Source organism: Odontesthes bonariensis, chromosome 14 (genome assembly GCF_027942865.1).
Source record: "Odontesthes bonariensis isolate fOdoBon6 chromosome 14, fOdoBon6.hap1, whole genome shotgun sequence".
NCBI classification, from domain to species: Eukaryota; Metazoa; Chordata; class Actinopteri; order Atheriniformes; family Atherinopsidae; genus Odontesthes; species Odontesthes bonariensis.
In genome coordinates, this window is record NC_134519.1 from 33,949,768 (window position 1) to 33,971,676 (window position 21,909).

The window sequence follows — 21,909 nt, forward strand, 5'->3', positions numbered from 1 at the left end:
TGGACTGGATTTCAGTGATGTGGGCGTGCTCTATGAACAAGTGGAATGGATTGGATAACGACGCACTGACCCTGACTCTCTACCTTTTACTATAGGGAAACTAAGATTTATGATCATATTTAAGTTAATAATGACTGGTTGTATGATCATTTATTTAAACTCATATTCTGGCCACATTATATTGAATTTGTCGGCAATTTTTTGTTAAAAAAAAAAAAAAAAAAATGATAAATGAACATAAAATTATTTAGGGGGGCTTAAGACTAAAATAGTCCTATTGACGCCACTGGTTAGGATGCCTCCTGGATGCTTCCCTGGTGAGGTGTTCCGGGCACGTCCCACTGGGAGGAGACCCCGGGGAAGACCCAGGACACGTTGGAGAGACTATGTTTCTCGGCTGGCCTGGGAACGCCTGGGGGTCCCCCCAGAAGAGCTGGAGCAAGTGGCCGGGGACAGGGACGTCTGGGTTTCTCTGCTCAAGCTGCTGCCCCCGCGACCCGACCCCCGGAGAAGTGGAAGATAATGGATGGATGGATGGCATTACAGATTGCTACCATGCCGTATAACTGATCATAATTTGTACATGGTTGCTTTAACCACCACAAAAATTACAGAACAAATTTATTCTCATCATTTGGCAGATCTCTCGGTGATAGAAAAGCTTCTCCCTGCTCTCAATCTTTTCTTGTAGGAAGATGTAGGAAAACTGCTGTGTGTTTTTACGATGGACTGTTTCTTGTTTCTTAGTTATTTTTAGCTCTTATTTATTTTTTATGTGTTTGTCTATGTGTTTGTTATGTGCTGTGTGGATGACCAGGTGGCATTTAATTTCCCCATAGGGGATTAATAAAGTCTCTCATTATCATTATTATCGTTATTGCAAAGGGACATTTAGCCAGTCAGATGTTCCAATTGAAGAGTGGCCACTAATTGAAAAAACACCCACTTTGACTGACAAAGATTACTTCTGCTCTACAAAGAACCCTCCCTGAAGCAGACTGTATCTATGCACAGACATCTTACTCACCTATATCACTGTTGCATGCCAGATGGAATCCCCGCTTGTTAAACTGTGGTAATGAGTTTTGCATTGCCATACTTCAATAACTGTATGTTTAATTAATCAATTTTAACATGAAACAACTTTGTCAACACTGCTTTATCAAATACTAATGAGCTTTAACAAAAATACAAGTCACATAAATATGTAGCTGCTTACATCAGCAATTTTTGCATTGATTATTACATCGTAGTTAGAAATGTATTGCATGAATGGATCTTAGTTCATAAACATGTAGACTAATTTACTTTTATTACTTTTAAGTAAAGATAAACATTTGCCTCTTTTTTAAAATATAAATTCCATCTGTGCACAACCCGACTGGGTTACACATATTCCACAATACTGCTTGAAGAAACAAACACTATCACAGTAGCAAAGAAAATCCAATGCATCAATATAGAGTAAGAATTTAAGCCGAGACTATATGGGCCTGTCTCAAATGAGTTTAGCCAAAGCTCTATGGTTTACATCTGAAATGACATCTGTCTTTTCAGATTTAACGATCAGTCTGCATTTTAAGAATTAAACATAATTATCAAACACTGTTAGACCAGAACATGATCTGAACTGACTGTCATTGGACACACCGATCAGGATACCATTTAGTATGAACAAACTGGCAGCACTGCTGGTTGAACCATTTACAAACATAAAAATATGTGGTCAATTTGAAAACTTAAAAACCGTGGAGCAAGTATTAAAGCGGCAGTCGGCAACTTTTTTTTAGTCATATTAGCTTGAACTGTCATGGGATTCTGGAAGTAGAATATTAAATAGGCTGTTTAGGAAAAATAACGAAATCTGTAGCTCCCTCTGAAGCCTGTAATCATGCTTACAAAAACCGAGCGCTCCCGGCTGTTTTTAACCAATCAAGTTAGGGTGGAGGAATCCTACCTGTCAATCACAGCTTGTGCACACGCTGCTGAGCGTGAGTCTGCCCCAGCTTGTGTGCGCTCACACTGGTGTGAACTCACGTGCACAACCTCGTCCACAGAGGGGGAGGGGTTTGGGGGGCGATTCGGAGCTTGGTAGAGGTTGGGGGAGGGACCTGAAAGTTGTATCAGTTCGAATTTTCCGACTTTAGACTCGTAATTTTGAAAACTTGCCGACTGCAACTTTAAGACACATTTCAGTTGAGTAGAACAGGGCCAATCCCTTTTGACTGCTGCAGGTGTAGGCATCGGCCTCGTCTGGCTTGGTCATTTTAATTGAAAAAAAAATCCTCTTTCTGCTCAGCAGCAGCTTCTCTTCATATCATCTGGTGTGCCCTCCTCCAGAATGACACGATCCGATTCTGAAAAAGACATACAAGTTTATGTATATCCTCAAGGCTCGCCTCTGTCTGTGCTTGTTAGAGGTTGAGTAATTTACGTACTGATACTATCTCCATGTCCAATGCTAGCAGGGACCCCATTCTCCATGTCTTTTAATATGCAGTTCTCAAAGGCCAAAGCTGCAACCCTAAAGAAAAAGCCCTGCACGTTTTCCCCTGAAAAAAAAACAAAAAAAAACAAATTGTCTCAGTGGCTTGCATAAGATCAGTTGTATTAAGTTGTCCTAATGCACCATACAGCGCTGACCACTATGTATTCTATATTTCACCTGTTTTAGATGAAACAACCCAGAACTCTGCGTGCATTTCTTTTGCAATCTTGATGGCATCTTTTTCAGTCCTTTGTATTTCTTCTATGGGCTTCAGAAAAACCAAGTTGCGTAACCCATGGGAAAATATGTGTATGAGTCTGTAAGTTATACATCAGACACTGTCAATACTCACCAGAAGGTCAGTTTTAGTGCCAACCAAGAAGATGAAACAAGAGTCAGGATCATTTTCTTTCATGGCCTCCTCCAACCACTGGCTAAAATACAAAACCTTCAGTTTGAAAACACATACACATTTTCAGCAGATTATTGATTTAAAATAAGTTGCTTTATAATGTTTTTAATCTAATTTCAATGGTTGATACTGAATGGTTGAACTGCCAAGACCTTTCAGCTTAATTCCAAACCTCTGAATCACCACTCACTTATTTAAAATATCCAGTCATATAGATGTGAGTGAAGTGAAATAAAATACTAATTCAATTTGATTAACAGGTTGAAGAATTTTAACCTGTGCAAGATTTTACACCTGAGATTAGAGGGATTTCTGAGTGATCCAACCCAGTATACACCCAGGATCCCAAGGGGATCTGGGGTATTGTTTGAAAGGACTGTTGAGATTTGTTGTTATAAAGTCAATCCAATAAGCACAAACATAGTCAAACCATCTAGAAAGAGACAAAAACTGATTACAAAAAAACATTCAAAGCTTTGGCAAACTATATTGCTGAGTAGTCATCAGCAGTGAGTCCCAAGGTTAAATTCCTGGTAAAATCTAACTGTGTGTCAGCCTGCTACTGACATACAGTTATTATTCTGTCTATCACAAACTTTATTTACCAATTGAATAAACCAATAAAAAATTATACTTACCGTGTATGATCAAGGGACTTAATGTCTGCCATGTCAAACACTGTGACAATTACTAAAACATGAACAAAGCACTCATAAATCAGCAGTTTACACTAGCAAAAATGCTTGTTACACCTTGTAAGGTATTACAACAGCTTTGTACCTTGAGCGCCTCTATAGTATGCAGATGCTATGCACTTGAATTTTTCCTGCCCAGCAGTATCCCAGCTGGAAGAAAAGGTTATACGAGATAAGTGTGGATAGAAAAACTCATAGCAACATGTATGCAGGATTACTTTTTAACATATTACGACTCACATCTGAAGGGAGAAAGGTCCTCCAGATATCTCAAACCTCTCGATCTCGAAGTCCACTCCTATGGTGGCTTTGTAGTCTCTTTCAAATACATCTTTACAAAATCTGAAAATTGCAAACATAAGTCTTTGTTTTTTGGTTCGATTACATTCCTTATATAGTGTTTGTGAAAGAAAAATAATTAATTTCTTTACCAAACACTTGCTTCATTTTTTTCAACCTGCCTAAAATATGCATTCATTAAGGTATGTTTTTGAAGGTGTTAAAATAGATCTGATAAGCACACTACGATCTCTGACTCGGAGTTAAATTTGTTGTGTTCTATGTAGGGCTGGGCAACGATTAAAATTTTTAATCTAATTAATCACATGATTTCTCTGATTAATCGCGATTAATCGCATTTGTACGCAGAATCCAAATATGAATCCAAAAGTAGTGTATAGCTTTTAGCATTTAGTTTTATTTTAAATGTGCTGCCATTTGAATGAAAGTGCCATAATATTTTTTGTGCTAACTCACTTTTAACATCAGCATTTTTATGTAGCTTTTATGTAGAAGCCTCGCTCCACTGTCTGTTTCCTTGAATGACTTGCTGCTATCAGTTGTGTGTTTTGCCTTTAAGTGATATTTTAGACTGGAACTACTACGGTGATAAGACAATTCAACTTGGCAGTGTTTACAGATGACTTTGGTTCTGTCGACTCCGCCGTCTGGAAGAACTTTAAAATGAAAATGGCCGAGTAAAAGTTCCGTACCCTTCTCCATGTTTGGTGGATCCGCCAATTACTTTCTTTTCCGGTTCCGCAGCAGACAGAATTCAATTCAAATTTCAAATTCAAAAATACTTTATTTATCCCAGAAGGAAATTAAATGTTGATGTAACTCAATTAAATCAAGGAGTTATTATAGATGCTGATGGCTGTGGGCAGGAAAGATTTCCTGTAGCGGTCCGTTTTGCATCCAAACTGAAGAAGCCTTTGACTGAAGAGACTCTGTTTTCCGATAACAGTCTCATGGAGAGGATGTTCAGGGTTGTCCATAATTAAGTTGTCCATAAGAAACAGACTTTTACAAAATAAAAGCCTATAAAACGGGTGGTTTGTGGCTTAGTGGGTTGAGTAGGTGTCCCATGTACAAGAGGCTATAGTCCTCTCTGCAGCTGGCCCCGGTTTGAGTCCCGCATCGGACGGCCTGCATGTCGTCCCCCCTCTCGCTGCCCCCTGCTTCCTGTCTCTCTGAACTTTCCTATCCATTAAAGGCACAAAAGCCCCCCCCCAATGTTTTTTTTTTTAAATAAAAAAATAAAAATAAAAAATGCGCTAATGCACGATAAAATAATTATCGTGCAATAATCGGTGCGTTAACGCGATAATAATGAGTTAACTCGCCCAGCCCTAGTTCTATGTCTTAACAAGATATTTATATTGATGAAGTACCTAATTAATAAGGCTGTCAAGATTGTGTAATTGTATCAGATGATTATTTGTAATTCAAGTAATTGTGATTGTGACTTTCATTTTTATGCCATTATTATCCTATAAGCCTACTAATAATTTATAATTCATCTAACCCTTACAAAGAATATCAGCCATGTACAGGAAATGAATACAAGACCATAAAAAATGTCTGTTTGCCTTTTAGGGTTTGTAAATAAAAACTGCACATGGCAGATAAAACATGTCTACAGCAGAGGACAGGCGTGTGACAAGATGATATTATCAGTCAGTCAGTCAACTCTATCAAATGATAGAAATAATGTAGAAATATCACATTTCTGTCACTTTCACCCAGCTGTTTTCATACAGGTGAATGAAGAAAATTTTTACAATTATCAACCATGATCACAATTATTACACTTAATTTTTAAATGCCCTACCTGTTGATGAGACAGGTCTTCCCGACATTAAGGTCTCCAACAACTACTACTTTAGACATTTTCTGTCGATCCCAGCTTTAAAGGAGACAAATATATTGCATTCATTTGATAATATAGGAAATGCTTTTAATGTTATACTCTAGGATAGTTAAGGACAACAACCAAGAGCAGAAGACTTACAGCTGATGCCTGGCAGCTCTGTCTTTACAGATTGCTTTAGCATGAATGTCCCAGTCTTTCTTCAGCTGCAGGGAGGCCTCAGGTGTGTAGAACTGAAAACAATGGAACATACAGCACTGCTGACATTAATTCTGCACATAGTCACTAAGTATGTGTTCTAAAAGCCTGGAAGCCATGCTAGTAGGCTTATAGCAACCACAGTGGTGGAGATTAGTTAAAAGCTTCATTAGTTCATACATGATGAACAAGTTATCCATTATCATACTCACTATCTTAGCTTAGTTGTTAGCATACGTTTGCAATTTGCTGCTTCGCAGTAAACCCAAAGTACAGTTAAGACTGATTGGAATGTCAGTTTCTCAGCTATTTATTCACAAAGCAAAGCTTTAACTAATTGATGAAATTATGATTTTGTCTTAATGAGAGCTCAAATAAAAAATGTTAAACAACTCATCCTAATGTATCATATGGCATCTACAAATTTCATGGCAATCCATCCAGTGCACATTGAAATGTTTTACCCAAAACCGTGAATGTCAAGCTGTTGTGAGAAAAAGGCCAAGAGGGATCAGTTGTAAAGATACAGTTTGAAACCTGTGAATGTCAAAACGTTTGTGCAATCAGTTGTCCATATATGTCACAGAATACTTTAAAATTCTGATTTATTGAGGCTGCAAAATGAAAAATCAGGGGATCACAAAGGTTATTGGGATCAGGTAATATGGATATCGATACCAAATATTACGGCAAATCAGTGTGATTAATTGTCATTGTGATGGTTGAAATTTCACTAAAGATCAAGAACATTGTGCTTGCTCTCATGACCAAAGTCTGGAGGATTGACTGCATTTTACGAGGATTATGAATGTATGTTGTAATTTTGATTTCAAACTGAACAACACTGTAACCCTAAAGGCCATGCCACAATCATGATGCACAGAATTGAAAATATACTTGGTCCTATAAGCCTATAAGCAATTTACATGAGAAATACAGCATAAAGTAAATCATTGATAGCTGAGCCTTAACAAATGTTTTGTCAGTATTGTATGTTGGCATGCATAGATAACTCTTTGCTGAAATAGAGGACCAAGCAGTCTGTTTTTTATATTCAACTTTTAAACATGACACTTGTAACTAGGCTAGAATAAATTCTGTTAAGTCATACTCTGATAACAAAGAAATGTACAAAGAATGTCTGGATGCCTGCCTTACTGAGCCATCACACTGGCCACTGTGGTACTGCAATGTTTGACTTAACAGTTCTAACTTTAGATCCTCAAACAGAGTATTGACAGTCCATTTTGGTGTCAGGTGCAAGCACTAAGTTGATCTATTAGAACACTCTAAAATGAGTTACAACTGGTAAATATGTACTGAATTCTTAAATATTTGTGATATTTAAAGGATTGAATCTTAAGATATTTTTTTGGATGAGTGGTTCTGATATGTATTTGAGTGCTTGCAACTGGGGCTTCTGACAAACTAGGGTTGACAGAACCTGTGAGGGGAAACTCCTTTTGTGTTCCAGCTCTTAAAATCAGGTAAAAATACAACCTAAAGAAAAGAAAAACAGATGACACATTACACCACGTCATTATTTATTTGAAAAAAAAGACAAAGTCAAAACATAGGCAATCTGTGAAAAACTAAGTACACCCATGATTCAGTTGCTTGTAGGACCACCTTTAGCAACAAGTGTTTTCTGTATGATATCATTGATCTCTCAGATCCTTGTACATTCATTTTGCTGATTAACTAAATTACTGATATTGAGCAGTAGTTGGCCCAAAATTTTCTTCATTTAAATGATGACAAAACTGAATGCATTGTGTTTGGGGATACTGTGACGGCTGGCTTTGGCACCATGTCTTCAAAGCTTAGTTCAACCGTCAGAAATCTGGGAGTGACCTTTGACAGTCATCTGAGGTCGGACAAACAAATTAACAATGTCGTCAGGACTAGTTTTTTCCAGTTGCGTCTCCTGGCCAAAGTTAAAATGTTTTTAAGTCGTCATGACCTTGAGAAAGCCATTCATGCCCTAATAAGTTCAAGGTTAGACTATTGCAATACACTTTATGTTGGCGTCTCCCAGTCTTCTCTCAGTCGCCTTCAACTTGTGCAGAACGCTGCTGCCCGTCTTTTAACCAACACCAACAGACGTGTGCACATCACTCCTGTTCTTAACTCCCTCCATTGGCTTCCTGTCCTTTATAGAATTGATTTTAAACTTTTAATGTTTGTTTTTAAAAGCTCTTAACGGCCTTGCCCCATCATATTTATCTGAGCTTTTAACAGTCCGCAATCCTGGTAGAGCTCTGAGGTCAACAAATCAGTGCCCAGGTCAGAATACAAACCCTGGGGTGATCGAGCCTTTTCCGTCGCTGTCCCCAGGCTCTGGAATAAGCTCCCCGTTGAGCTTGACCTGGGCCTCTTCAAATCTAGGCTAAAAACCTACTTATTTAGGATTGCTTTTAATTCCCTGTAGTATGATGACACATTTATCTTTTTTTTTCTTATTTGATTTTGTTGTTTTTTATTGCTTTCACTGTTCTTTTATTGTTTTTATTTGTTTTTACTTATTCTTCTCTTTATTTATTACCTGCTGTAAAGCACTTTGGTACACCGTAAGGATTGTCTGTAAAGGGCTGTGTAAATAAAGTACATTTACATTTACATTCCCAACTTCTTTACAATTTGACTCAAGAATACTTTGGTAGTTCAGGAGGAAATGTATTTTCACATATGCTTGATTGACTGGTGGCAGCAGTTGCTTCTCTAAGATTGTTGCTCCTTGGTACTATGTCAACATGTATCTGAATGCTTATGACCAGCAAACTGCCAAACCCCCTGTTTTTATAAAGGTGCTCACATGTACTGATCAGTTAATCAAATGCATTCGTTTTGCAGCACCTGGCTTCTACATCCCTCTTCATTTCTATGAAAGCAGTAAATCAAGTGGGGTTTGTTCATCTGGGGTTGTAGTTACCTTATTTAAAGAACTGGAAAGGACTAGATGGTTTTTTTTCTCCTTTTAAAGTAACGTTATTGAATAATGATTCATAAAACCTTAGAATTGAAAGAGTATTTTTCACATAACTGTAAGTTGACTCAAGCTCTGATTGGTCAGCGGCAGCAGTCTATTATTACCCTGAGGGTTGTGTTCTAAATATCTGAGAAAGTTAGTCACAAGCTTCCTATAAGTGCAATATCTCCTAGACTGGCACTTGTATGGCTTTAACCACAGTGATTGAAGTGTGAAAGGATTTTTCTGGATATGGATCTAATTGGGGGAAACTGCTGTTTAATTAAAAAAAATCAAAGATATACCTTGGGGAAATCCCAGATGACCCTGTCTTTGCTGACTGTTGGTGGGAACGGCATCATCCCATTTCTGTTATCGTGCATTATGACCTGTGGAGGAATGTATGATAGCGGTTAGCTTAATTTGAAACCAAGTTGGTACCAAGCTACATTTGTGTGTGTATTTCTACAAAGGTTGTCTGTTCTCTGAACTAACATTTAGTGTGAGACCCAAACATTCTGTTTCATCAAAACATTTGGCTTTCATTTCAATTAAATTTAATTCAGGTTATATATATAGCGCCAAATCATAACAAATGTCATCTCAAGGCACAAAGGCACTTGATACAGGCCAATTCAAGCCAATTAAGCCTCGTTTCCACTATGCAGTCCGGTACGGGTCGGTTCAGAACGGTTTGCTTATTTCAGTGTTTCCACTACCACGAAAGCGTACCGGTCCCATGGAACCCGTTACCATTTTTGTAACCCTTCTGCTTGGGGTACCTAGCACACAGGGCCGGTTCCAGGCTCTGCTCTCCGTTGTTGGTGAGGAGGCTGTGCAGCGGGAGCTCGATGGCGCTGTGTGAAACGAAAAAGTTTTCCAGCTGATTGCCGCAAAAATGGCAGAGTGGTTTCAACCGGACCGCGAGCCAGTGCCGCATCAAGCTGGAGAAGCTTGGAGGTGGTTCGAAATTATGGATGTTATTTGCTGTTATTTGCTATTTACGCTTCGGCACACACTCCGCCCACCCCTGAGGGTCCCCTTTGTACAGGGGGAACACAAGCTGACCCCAAAGCGACCCGACCCGGGTGGAAACCCTATGTTTCCCATAGTAGAAACGAGGCTTTAGAGTCCCATTCATTGACATCATAATCCGATTCATTAAATTCAAAATTAGTTCAATTCATACATACAGAGACAATTCAAAAACAATTTCCTAGCTGACAAAACCAACAGATTGTAGCTGGGGTTTGAGAGGGCAGAGAAGAGGGGTCAACAAGCACCATAACCCTAGTCAAAGGATACCTGCTGAGACAGAGAAACACAATTTAGAGACAACAATAATGCTATATACATAATGTCATGAGGAAATAAAGGGGGGGAAAAGAGAGCAAAGTGACAAAAGCTCTCAGTAGTCTAGGCCTATAGCAGCTTAACTATGGGATGTTTCACCTGAGTCATCCTATGCAGATGCTATGCACTTGAATTTTGATAACTATAAGCGTTATCAAAAAGGAAAGTTGTAAGCCTAATCTTAAAGTTAGAGAGAGTGTCTGCCTCCCTGACATATACTGGCAGCTGCTTCCACAAGAGAGGGGCCTGATAACTGAAGGCTCTGCCTCCCATTCTACTTTTAGAAACTCTGGGAACCACAAGTAAACCTGCAGTTTGGGAGCGAAGTGCTTTGTTGGAAAAATATGTAACAATGAGATCTTTGATAAATTCATACAGTATACTGTGTGTGTGACCGAAAAACAAAAATTGCTGCTAATGTTCAACACTCAAGCAACCCGTAACAACCCGTTTTGAAGACTGCCTGGGACATTAAAACACTATTCCTTAAGCTATTACTTCTAAAAGACGCTAGCCGACGTGTTGTGAAGGTACCCAGTACAAAGCCGGAAATGTAATAATTCACCTTTAAAATAAAAGTCATACAACCACGAATCAAACTCTGGACCCACACCGTCATCGGTACATTGATAATTGAGATTTAGGTTTTGTTTTCAGTCATTTACACTGTAAATTTTCTTTGAGGCTCTGTTCACATACACAGTGCTGGTCGATAGTTGTTTTACTTTGAAGGTCAAAATCGGAAGTCTGTCATAGTTTGTTTGCAGTGACCACAGACAAGAAACACAACCACAAATTCCATAAACAAAACGTTACTATTTTTTTCTACTTGAGGTTAGCAGCATTTTACAATGTGGTTAAAGTGACAAACGCCGTACCTTTTTCTCAACAAGTAACGAAACACGCCCAATATGTCGTCGAGCCTTTTAGCTGGGTCGCTTGCTTCAGCTTCACGCCTTTGCGCTGTTGGATGAGGGACACGTTTCTATGGCAACCAAACTGAAGTGCCTTTATCACTTGGTGATTGGAATTTTCATTCACGTGGTTACAAAATGGTAAACCATTGGACGAGACGCGACAAAAACTAATTCTGCACCATACGTATTATTTTAACAAAATGCACAAATGTTATTACAAAGCCTCATTCATTTTGAATTGAGGGAACAAATAATAAAAGATTTGGCACCCGAAGATTAGTCATATAATATAAAAGAAAGTTGTATCAGTTCGAATTTTCCGACTTTGGACTCGGAATTTTGAAAACCTGCCGACGGCAGCTTTAAAATGTGTTTTCTTTTAACACCTTTTTAAAGTTTTCAACCTGTTGTCAACTAATATCTGCGTTTTTTTAAAGAAATGCTCATTAATGTTTGCTCATTTATACTAACGTGGGTCATGTGTCGATAAGCGTCATACTGGAAGAGGCGAACTGAAGATAAGAGAATAAACTTTTTGCTATTCGATGGGTGATGCTATCTTTTAGTGCAAAACCAAAGTAAGCTGGTTTGTGAATTCTTCATTTGTCGTCTTTACTGGGAACATTTGCCATGTCTGAGACCAGAAGACAGGTAAAAATGGGCGGCAACACCCATTCCGACATCCCACTATTCCGACATCACTGCTATTCCAACATCCCACTATTCCGACATTCCACCGTTCCGACATGCAAACGTCCCACCATTCCGACAAGGCTTTCCATATAAGGAAATGTGCGTTACTCAACAGATAACAGTCCCTTCTTTCTGTTCATGCATTTTACATGTTTTAAGACATGTGTACAGATGTGATACAGTCTTTAAAAGCGTAATTAAAGCCTCTCCCCCTCTCTCTCTGCCTGTTATAATTCAAAGCTTGTGATGTTTGATGATATTAAATTTATACTGAATGATAATTTTGATAATTCACAGGTGCAGGCAAAGCCGTTGCTGGAGGGCTGAATCTAATAATAACGGGAGATGTGTAGCCTGGTTGTGGGGTGAAGAAAACTGTCGAGATCTGTGGCAGCCCGGTGAACCACATCTGCATATTCCTGATCCACAAGCTTCAGCATGTCTTTTTCCCCATGGAATTTCTGCAGCAAGCCATCAATAGCCTCTTTCATGGGTGTTGTCCAGCGTGTGTGATCTAACACAAAGACCTGTCCACCCGTCTTTATTGGTCAAAAGCGTGCACTCCTTGGCGAGGATCTCAGCAGGAGCGGTATGGCATTTGAAATTGCTGAAATTAAATTAAAAAAAATTCCTAGTCTCTCAGTTACATGTTATTCAGTTGTGATATAATGAAAAAAAATGGGTCTAAAACATTATGTTTATTTACCTGCAGTAGCTAGAGGTTCCTGCTTGCTCTCTGACTGCATCTCCTGCCTTTCCGGAGCACCAGCAGAGAGTGGATGGCTGGTAGATGTCATGCCAGAAGGTAAAGTACAGCTGGTAGAGGGGACCACATCTGGAGCTTGGGCTCTGGATGGGGTGAGTGTCTGCACAAGAGAGGCAAAAGAGCAGCTTGTTCTGCTTTCTTTTTGCTTCTCTGTTTGTCCCAGTCCAAAGGGACTGGACGGCAGTCTGGCTCTCTGTATTCAAGGCCAAACCTCCAGTGTCTGTTGCTGAAAGGTGAAGTGCTGGGTATTTCTCCTGCACTGTCACTCTCTTGGAGGTGGAAGTCAATTCGGTAATTAATGTTGGATCAAACACAGCAGGCAGGATGACATCTGGCTGGTTGAGGTCCACGATTCGCTGAAGGTTCCATCGTGCCACACCTGTCATGCCCTGCCTGCCCGTAGACATAATATATGTCTATGAGCCTGTCCGTAGACATAATATATGTCTATGAGCCTGTCCGTAGACATAATATACGTCTATGAGCCTGCCCGTAGACATAATATACATCTATGAGCCTGCCCGTAGACATAATATACGTCTATGAGCCTGCCCCTAGACATAATATACGTCTATGAGCCTGCCCGTAGACATAATATACATCTATGAGCCTGCCCGTAGACATAATATACGTTTATGAGCCTGCCCAGGAGTAGTCTATTCAGCGGCATAAGTTACTATGGATACTCAGCGGGCATTCTGATAAGCCACATTGCTGGAACAGAACTTTCTCTTAAATGAGCCAGAATTATCGAGATAAACCAGGCTTTCCCTTAATCCAGCTTCGTGGAACACCCCTCTATGCCAGTTCGTCTTGTTTTAATAAGTCAGACAACCTACGCCAGGCCATGCCATGTTTCATGTCCAATCAGGTTTTATATTCTTTGCTACTGAGCTTTGTTTATTTCCATAGTCTTGCCTTATGTTATTTTGATACTTTATCTTCCACAAAAGAGTGATTTTCTCTTTACACGTTGTCATTAAAGATTGTTTATTTGTCCTTTGTCCTCTGTGAGTCGTGCATTTGGGTTCAAGTCCCAGTTCGGTTGTGTCAACACCTGAATTGATAATTTATATTTTTATCATGCTTTTGTCTCCTTATATCTATTTATTTTACAGCTGCATGTTGACTAATCAGGCTATTTAGCTTTAGTTTCTGAGTAAGATTTACTTGAACTCCATTTTATTAAAACAGTTAGATTTGATCAATGAATCCCACATTGCATCACACCGGAGTTAGAAAACTTGTTTTCCAACTGACCACAGTGATAATGGTACATAGAATGCACAGCTTTTCTTTCTTTGCAATATTTTTACCTTAGAAACTGCTCAGACCTTTTATGTTAGAAGAGGTCTTTTTCGAAGTTCAGAACAAAACCATCTGCTGATTCCACATTTCACAGTCATCACTGTTTTGAGATTGTTGTGTGCGACACATGATCCACAGAGTCCAAATGATTTTTTGTTTAAAAAATATTATCGGACAGTTCAAACCACCAAGCAAAGTGAGAGCAGCAGTTGGCTGCTTATGGATCCATAACAGGCGGATGAAAACTCATGCATCTTTGATACAACTCAGCTGTGACAACAGGCTTGTGTCCTGCGCTATATAAATAAAGATACCTTGCCTTGCCTTAGCTCGCGAGGCTATTGTGGCACATTGTGTAGCTCTGGAGAAGTACCACAGAACCTCTCAACTTTATCTTGATAGCTCTGTTGGGCCAATTTTTGAGGGTGGGGTGAGCTACTTGACTCTCCTGTCCTGCGGGCTTCTTTTGAGATCAGTGGTACAGTATTATAACTTTTTTCTACTATGAGCCCCATCTGTGATGCCTCATCAAGCCGAACATCTAAGCAGCTCCCTGAACAACCTAGGTTGCAGAGACACGGTTGTTTTAGATCAGATTTTTAGTTGTTAGCATTGGAGTGTTTTTTTTTTTTTTTTAGGTGTAGCATTGGAGTGGTTCAGGTCATACTTGGCTGATCGAACATTCTGTGTCAGCATTGGTGACTCTGTGTCCTCCTCTGCTCATCTCTCATGTGATGTCCCCCAGGGCTCAGTTTTAGGCCCTCTTCTCTCTTTACCTGCTACCACTTGGTTCCATACTAAGAAAGCATGGTATGTCCTTCCACTGTTATGCGGATGACAGCCAGATTTATGTCCCACTGAAAAAGAAAGACGCTTATTCTGTCAAACCACTACTCAGGTGTCTGGACGACATAAAGGCCTGGATGAATATAAACTTTTTAAATTTTAATGAGAAGAAGACAGAGGTGATGGTTTTTGGTGGCACTACTGGGGCCCCCTTTGTAGATCTGGGCTCCTTGTCCCAGTTCATTAACCCAACTGTCACTAACCTTGGGGTGAAAGTTGATACCGATCTCAAGCTCGACTGTCAGGTAAATTCGGTCGTTAAATCTAGTTTCTTCCACTTGAGGCAGCTTGCCAAAATAAAACCCATTCTTTCTAAGCAACACTTTGAAACAGTAATCCACGCCTTTGTAACCACTAGGCTGGATTACTGTAATGCTCTTTATGTGGGGGTTAGTGGGTCCTCCATCGCCCGTCTTCAGATGGTGCAAAATGCTGCCGCACGTCTTTTAACTGGCACACGTAAATATGAGCATATTTCCCCCATTTTAGCTTCACTTCACTGGCTGCCCATACATTTTAGGATCAGTTTTAAAATTATTTTATTTACTTTTAAATACCTCAATGGTCTCGCACCAGCCTACCTCTCTGAGCTGCTACAGCCCTATAAACCCTCCCACTCTCTCAGGTCAGCTGATCAGCTGCTCCTGACTGTACCAAAAACTAAGCGCAAGCTCAGAGGTGACCGTGCATTTGCTGTGGCGGCTCCTAAACTGTGGAACAATCTGCCTCTCCACGTCAGACAGGCTTCCTCTCTGTCTGTTTTTAAATCCAATCTTAAAACACATCTCTTCTCCCTAGCTTTTGACACGATGTGAGATGTTGAAATGTGAAATTGCTATTTTTAGTATTATTATTGTTTTAAATTATATAGCTGTTTTGTGCCTTTTAATTTATTCTTGTATTTTATTCTTTTAAATTTCTTTGTTTTTATTTTTTGTACAGCACTTTGGTCACCTGAGGTTGTTGTAAAGTGCTTTATAAATAAAATTGGATTGGATTGGATTGTTAGTCACTAAAGCCCTGAATATATGCTCTCAAGCACAATAAATGTAAGTTATTTTCTTAATATGCCTCATTTAAAGTTGGATTTAGGATGGTCATTTTTTTCTATTTGCTTAATGATAAGCTTAGTAATAGTAATGGCATTAATTAATTTGATCAAACATTGTGGTATATAGCAACCACATAAATAGATTAATTATCTAAATGATGCACTGGAGGAAAACAGACACACAACAAACAGAATTGCATTTTTCCCTTTATTTCAACCTTGACAACTCAGTTTCAGACATTGAGCTGTCATTTTTGTTCAAAACTATCCCTTAAAGAGAAAGATGAGCCTCAGAAAAAAACAAAAAAAACATGCAAATATAGCTTTTAATACCATGTCAAACAATACAGTTTGAGTGAGTAGACATAGTATATATCTTTTTCTTTGTATTATTTAATAATTCATACATTACAGCCGTACTCTCAAGGGGTAATGGCTTATTGTCCACAGCTAAAGGTAAAACTAAATGAAGGCAGGAAAGACTCTCCTTGAATGCATCACCGCGATGTGTTTATTAAAATGTGGAACTATCTCTTAAAGCTTACCGTGTAAACGTTTTTTTGTTATGAGACAATGCACAAGACAATTACTTAGATTGGGCCAGTTCGAAAGCCACCTAAAGCTATCTGTAAAACTAAGGCATGAATTTTGTTTTCTTACGATTTCTTCAGAAATGTAGAATTATTTAACTAAGTATCGGGAAACTGTTATTTATCCGATCTTGATTTGCTTAGAATATACTAGCTATGAACACATTAAGGGTAACTATAGCTCACTAAAGAATACAAGATTCATTAACTTAATGAAGATGCAAAAAATAGACAAGCTAATGAAAGAAGTTATTTAGTTGTTTTTTAACATTTGATCTTTGGTGTCAAAATCAAGATCTATTGTTTCAATAGTTAGACATTTGTGCTTAAATTGTATTTCTGTCATTAAGTACATGTTATTACTCAGGTAGTAAAACTTCCAACTACTTTAAAATCTGTTAAATTTTACGTTATTGCTGTGATATATTATGTATCGTAAACTACAAGATCATGTCCACAAATGAAACTGTAGGTTATTATCAGTAATTATCATGTTTTATGCAGGATCTGAAATAGGCAAAACTCTTTTTGTCTTGTGAACTTGCTTTCCATTAATTTTTCAATGAGCGTAATGCTCCTTTCTCTCTATCTCCGGACTCGATTGTGAAGATGAAAAAACAAGGCCTCTTATTCATATTGATACTGCATCGCCATTTTGTTTACAAAAGTCATAGTTATGAAAAACCACAAGCACCAGTTAAAATGTCTTGCACAGTCAAGCACTTACCCTAAAGTTGGTTTATTGCATTGTATGTTACTCTTGAAAGCAACATTAAGCATTACATTAGATTAGACAAGAACTACATAGTATATGTTGTTGCTTAGGTCAACATTAATATGATCTTGCTGCAGCACAGCCACTGTTTCAACACAGATATGGAATATCTCTCTTGTACACAAAGTGTTTCTGTGCTTGAGGATGACAGGGACCAGCTCCATCTTGTCAGTATACAGCTTGTTGCCATAGCCAAGGCAGATTTAACCCCGTCTTTCCTGTTTCTACCATGGGTTACATTTCTACGTTTTTCCTCTCCGTTTTTATTTGTCAATAAGTTTAACAAGGCTTTGCCGGAGGTCATTGAGGTCAAAGATCTTGATATCCAGAATCTCTATCGCCCTGTGGATCTCAGTATCCATACGATCCCGATCCTCCAGGGAGTTACTTAGGTTTTGCTCTGTGTTCTGGATGCGACGCTCCAACTCTGAGTTTCGAATCTCCATCTCCTGCAGTGAACATGAGAAAGGCACACAGATAGCTAGGCAAACTTAGAATGTTGAGAGGTTATTGTTTGTATTAAAATTCAAAACTGAACTAAATGATCATATCTACAACCCAGGCCTTCTGAACCCAGCCACACCTCCACCTCTGCGGCAGCTTCTACCACCAGGCCTTTTAAGCCCAACTGCACATACACCTCTGCGGCAGCTTCTACCTCCAGGCATCCTGAGCACAGCTGCATCTCCACATCTGTGGCTGCTCCCACCGCCTGGCCTCCTCAGTCCAGCTGCACTTCCACCTCTGCAGCAACTCCCACCACTAGCCCTCCTCTGTCCAGCTGCACCCCCATCTCTATGGTTGATAGCAACATCACTCCTGTCGCCATTCCTCCGCTACAACCTCTGTGTCTAACTATAGAGGAGATTGGAGCTGAGCTCAGGAGACTTCAGTCAAGGAGGGCTTCAGGCCCAGATGGAGTCTGTCCAAGGCTTCTGGGGGACTGTGCTGGTCAACTAGCAGTCCCTCTTCAGAGACTTTTCAATATGAGCATTCAGATGGAAAAAGTCCCAGTGCTGTCTCATACCCAAATTAGGGCAACCGGTGGAGCTGAATGACTACAGACCGGTGGCTTTGACATCTCATATCATGAAGACCTTGGAGAGACTCCTTGTTCGTCGCATGAGATTGCAGGTTGCTGAGGCTCTTGACCATCTCCAGTTTACCTACCAGAAACACATAGGAGTGGAAGACGCGATTCTGTACATGTTGCATCGGGCATATGCTTATCTGGATGTGCCTGGTTCATATGTGAGAATTATGTTCTTTGACTTCTCTAGTGCCTTCAACAACATACGGCCTCCCATACTGAAAGACAAGCTTCTAGGTATGGGTGTGGCCCCCTCCCTGACATTGTGGATTATAGACTATTTGTCTGCCAGACCACAGTATGTCAGGATGGGGAAATGTGTTTCTGGAACACTGGAATGCAGTACTGGGGCTCCGCAGGGTACTGTTTTAGCTCATTTTCTTTTCACCCTGTACACATCGGACTTCAGGTATAACTCGGAGTCCTGCCACATCCAGAAGTATTCTGATGATACGGCTGTTGCGGCATGTGTGCATGGTGGACAGGAGAAGGAGCACAGGGACCTTGTGGAGGTCTTTACTGACTGGACCAAAAAGAACTGTTTGCTCATTAACACCACCAAGACCAAAGAGCTGGTGGTGGACTTCAGGAGATCTAAAACTACATACCAGTCAGTCTGCATTGATGGAGGGGAGATAGAGACTGGTCAGACCTGCAAATACCTGGGGGTGGTGCTGGATAATAAACTGGAGTGGTCTGCCAACACAGAAGCAGTGTAGAAGCAGAGGGGCCAGAGTCGTCTCTTCTTCCTGAGACGGATCAGGTCCTTCAATGTCTGCAGTGATGTGATGTGCATGTTTTAATCACACTATCATTGAGAGTGCAGTGTTCTGTGCTGTTGTCTGCTGGGGGAGTTGCACTACAGACAAAAACTGTAGGCGCCTGGACAAACTGGTGAAAAAGGCTGGTTCTGTTGTAGGCAGAAGGCTGGACCCTCTCAGTGCTGTGGTGGAGCAACGGATGAGGAGGAAATTGTATTCTGTTTTGGAAAACAATAAACATCCTCTCCACAGCATCCTGGCAGGACAGAGGAGCAGCTGCAGTGAGAGGCTCATCTCTCTGCGCTGCAGGACTGAGAGGTTCAGAAGGTCCTTTGTTCCCACAGACATAAGGCTTTTTGACAGTGACTGCTGAGTTCTTCTCAAATTGATTGATTTATTTGTTTTAATTTTTAAAAATGTATTTAGTCATTTATTATTATTATTATTATTATTATTAGTTAGTAGTAGTATTTTTATTAGAACTGGTATCATTATTATTGTTGTTAATATACAATCATTGTAAATTTTCTTTTTTTTTTTTAGCTACTTGACTAATTTGAATTTCCCCCATTGGGGGATGAATAAAGTATTTTTCTATTCTATTCTATTTCTATTCTATAATAATTTGTGGAACACAAGCAAAGTTACTAAGATATGATATAAATTAGCAGTAAGTCACTACATTTTGGAACATTTCCAGTTAACAAATGAAGAATGTGCTAATTGCTGATTAAGTACTAATTATCAAATATATCCTGATAAAATTTTACTAAGTAGCTCATTATTGGTTAACTGTTAGTTAAATAAGAAATAAGTAAGATCAAATGGACAGTACTTATACATTGCTTTTTTAGTCTAGCTAAACACTCAGTGCTTTCACTGTCATGAAGCACAGGAGGAAACGGAGGTTGAGGACACAAATGCAGAATTTTAGAAAGGAAGGTGAGAACTGAGGATGTAAATTTAAGCTTTAATAAGTAAACCAAACATTGCTGAAGCAGGAACTGAAACTACAGACTTGATACAAAAAAAAATTAAAAAAAACAGAAGCAACAGAATAAATACATTCATGCAAATTTAAATGCAATGGTCTGGTGAGAAAGAACTGAAACCCAGGATAATATATAGTGAGGGAGTTTACTTATTTGATTGTCAACAAGCAGATAGTTACTCCTTTGTTCTACTGTACTACTCAAAAATGTCGTGCCCGTGATTAAGTCTTTCCTACCCTTAATCTGTGGATGGCCTCATCCTTCTCATGTTCCATTTCACGGTACTCGAGTTTCTTGCTTTGCAAAATGTGAATTTCCTGAAACGGAATTAGAGGAACCCATCAGATAGCTTATGTTGTGCTGATGTATTATAATTTCCTGTTATCTCTTGCAGCTAAATTAGTCTCAATGATATGTGAACAAAAGAGATGATAAAAGAAGACATTTTCCAACCTCATCTTTGGCCTTCAGTAAGGCCTCCAGCTCTTCCAGGGACTGCGTCAGCTCATCCTTCAGCAAGTCACTGGGTCCTTGGCCTCCATGGGCCTCCAGTTCAGCCACCTTGCAAAACACATGCAATTCAATATTATTTTACACGAGGAATAGCTTTGTACAAAAACATTGCTGCATTTAGCCCAGATCAATGGCACCATTACAATCTAATGTCTTGAACACATACATAGGAAAGGGCAGATGAGAGTGAGCTTCAAGTTGATCAAAATGTCTAAAATGATACCACCTGATAAAAGCTGATAGCCAAAAGCCTTTGTGTGGTATAAGTGAAGGTGGAAGATATGTACAATATTTTTAATTTATTATTACTCAGTGGTTGGCACCTCACTGTGTGTACACAATAAAAAAATAAATAATACACTAATAAGGTTTAATAGTCTCAATTTTTTTTATTTGCCAGTAGAAAAAATGGAATATTTGGTGTCTTGGCTCTTTGCTGTGTGTCTGTGGGAATATATAACATAAAATACAGTAAACTAAATTAGCAAATTAAGTGGTGGAGGGAACATCTTCGTAAAGTTAGGCCAACAATGTTAGACATTGAAAACCCGACTCATATCATTCAGTATTTGAACTGAAATCAGGACATTTACATGTTGTTTGTTTAATTTATAGATTGCTACAAGACTCTGTTACAAGATGGAAAAGTGGGAGCAGTAGGAAGAAAGAGAGAGAGAAAGAGAGGATGCCTCTAGTGATTTTTTTTTTAACTAGGGCACTGAAAGTAGGATATTGCTGTCCTACAAACCTTTCTTCCTCTTACATCACCCCAGAGACTTGAGCCATTTTCAGCCAACTGGTTCCCCTTCCTCAGACAGAGGAAACCAGCTTGGTCCAAAGGACACAGAGCTTCAATTGATATGATTTAATTTAGTTTTAGCATAAAAAAGTGCTACACAATTACATAGAGGTGATCAATATTGTAATATAGTGGAAAGGGATAAAGGTATTAGAACATTGAATCAGCAATGTTTGTAGTAATTTTTAATGAGGAGTGGAGATGGGGAGGACAGAGGCATCTGCATCCACTGGAGCCTGAAAAATATTAGAATTGTAAAACCTTCTTTAAGCTTGCTATGTTCAAACCACAGAGCCTTGTGGTGAGGTATGACATTTGTGAAGTTTATCACTTCAGTCAGTATGCAGCATGAGTCTTGTTACTAGACATATTTTATTTTCTCAGCAAGTACTTTTATCTCAATAAAAGGAATTGTCTGAAAAAGAATGGCACAGTCAAAACCTTTGTGAGCTCACTCACTGGAGTGAAACCAGTAACTGTCATTACTGGAAACAAAAAGAGAATGATTCGTGAGTTCCATTAGTTTTACGTTGTTTTTGTTT

The 21,909-nt window shown here is 39.2% G+C and overlaps 2 protein-coding genes across 3 annotated transcripts in view; both read right to left on the reverse strand.

The window, feature by feature from the left end:
* Nucleotides 1–1,150: 1,150 nt before the first annotated feature.
* On the reverse strand, nt 1,151–11,246 carry rab36 (RAB36, member RAS oncogene family). Of its 2 annotated transcripts, XM_075484110.1 has the most exons (12): nt 11,145–11,246; nt 10,107–10,218; nt 9,219–9,302; nt 5,889–5,980; nt 5,709–5,783; nt 3,836–3,937; nt 3,681–3,745; nt 3,539–3,590; nt 2,841–2,922; nt 2,666–2,756; nt 2,439–2,552; nt 1,151–2,357 (listed from the first exon to the last, which is right to left on the reverse strand). In XM_075484110.1, the coding sequence occupies exons 3-12, from the start codon at nt 9,294–9,296 to the stop codon at nt 2,296–2,298; spliced, it is 813 nt and encodes a 270-aa protein (XP_075340225.1). In that variant the 5' UTR covers nt 9,297–9,302; nt 10,107–10,218; nt 11,145–11,246; the 3' UTR covers nt 1,151–2,295. The 2 variants fall into 2 exon arrangements, with proteins under 2 accessions (XP_075340225.1, XP_075340226.1); XM_075484111.1 differs by lacking the exon at nt 10,107–10,218.
* Nucleotides 11,247–17,135: 5,889 nt separating this feature from the next.
* The window catches only part of LOC142399457 (homer protein homolog 3-like), a 34,354-nt gene continuing 29,580 nt past the window's right edge, over nt 17,136–21,909 (reverse strand). The window contains exons 9-11 of the mRNA XM_075484149.1: nt 20,509–20,616; nt 20,292–20,372; nt 17,136–17,661 (exon numbers count right to left, since the gene is read on the reverse strand). Coding sequence (XP_075340264.1) covers nt 17,476–17,661; nt 20,292–20,372; nt 20,509–20,616 — 375 coding nt within the window. The 3' untranslated portion in view covers nt 17,136–17,475. The remainder of the gene's footprint in view (nt 17,662–20,291; nt 20,373–20,508; nt 20,617–21,909) is intronic.

Coding starts and splice junctions, on each gene's coding strand:
- rab36 (XM_075484111.1), bottom strand. CDS start 9,296: ATGCACGATAACAGAAATGGGATGATGCCGTTCCCACCAACAGTCAGC. Junction 3,591..3,680: donor ATACTATAGAGGCGCTCAAG/GTACAAAGCTGT, acceptor TTCATGTTTTAG/TAATTGTCACAGTGTTTGAC. Junction 2,358..2,438: donor TGGACATGGAGATAGTATCA/GTACGTAAATTA, acceptor TGTCTTTTTCAG/AATCGGATCGTGTCATTCTG.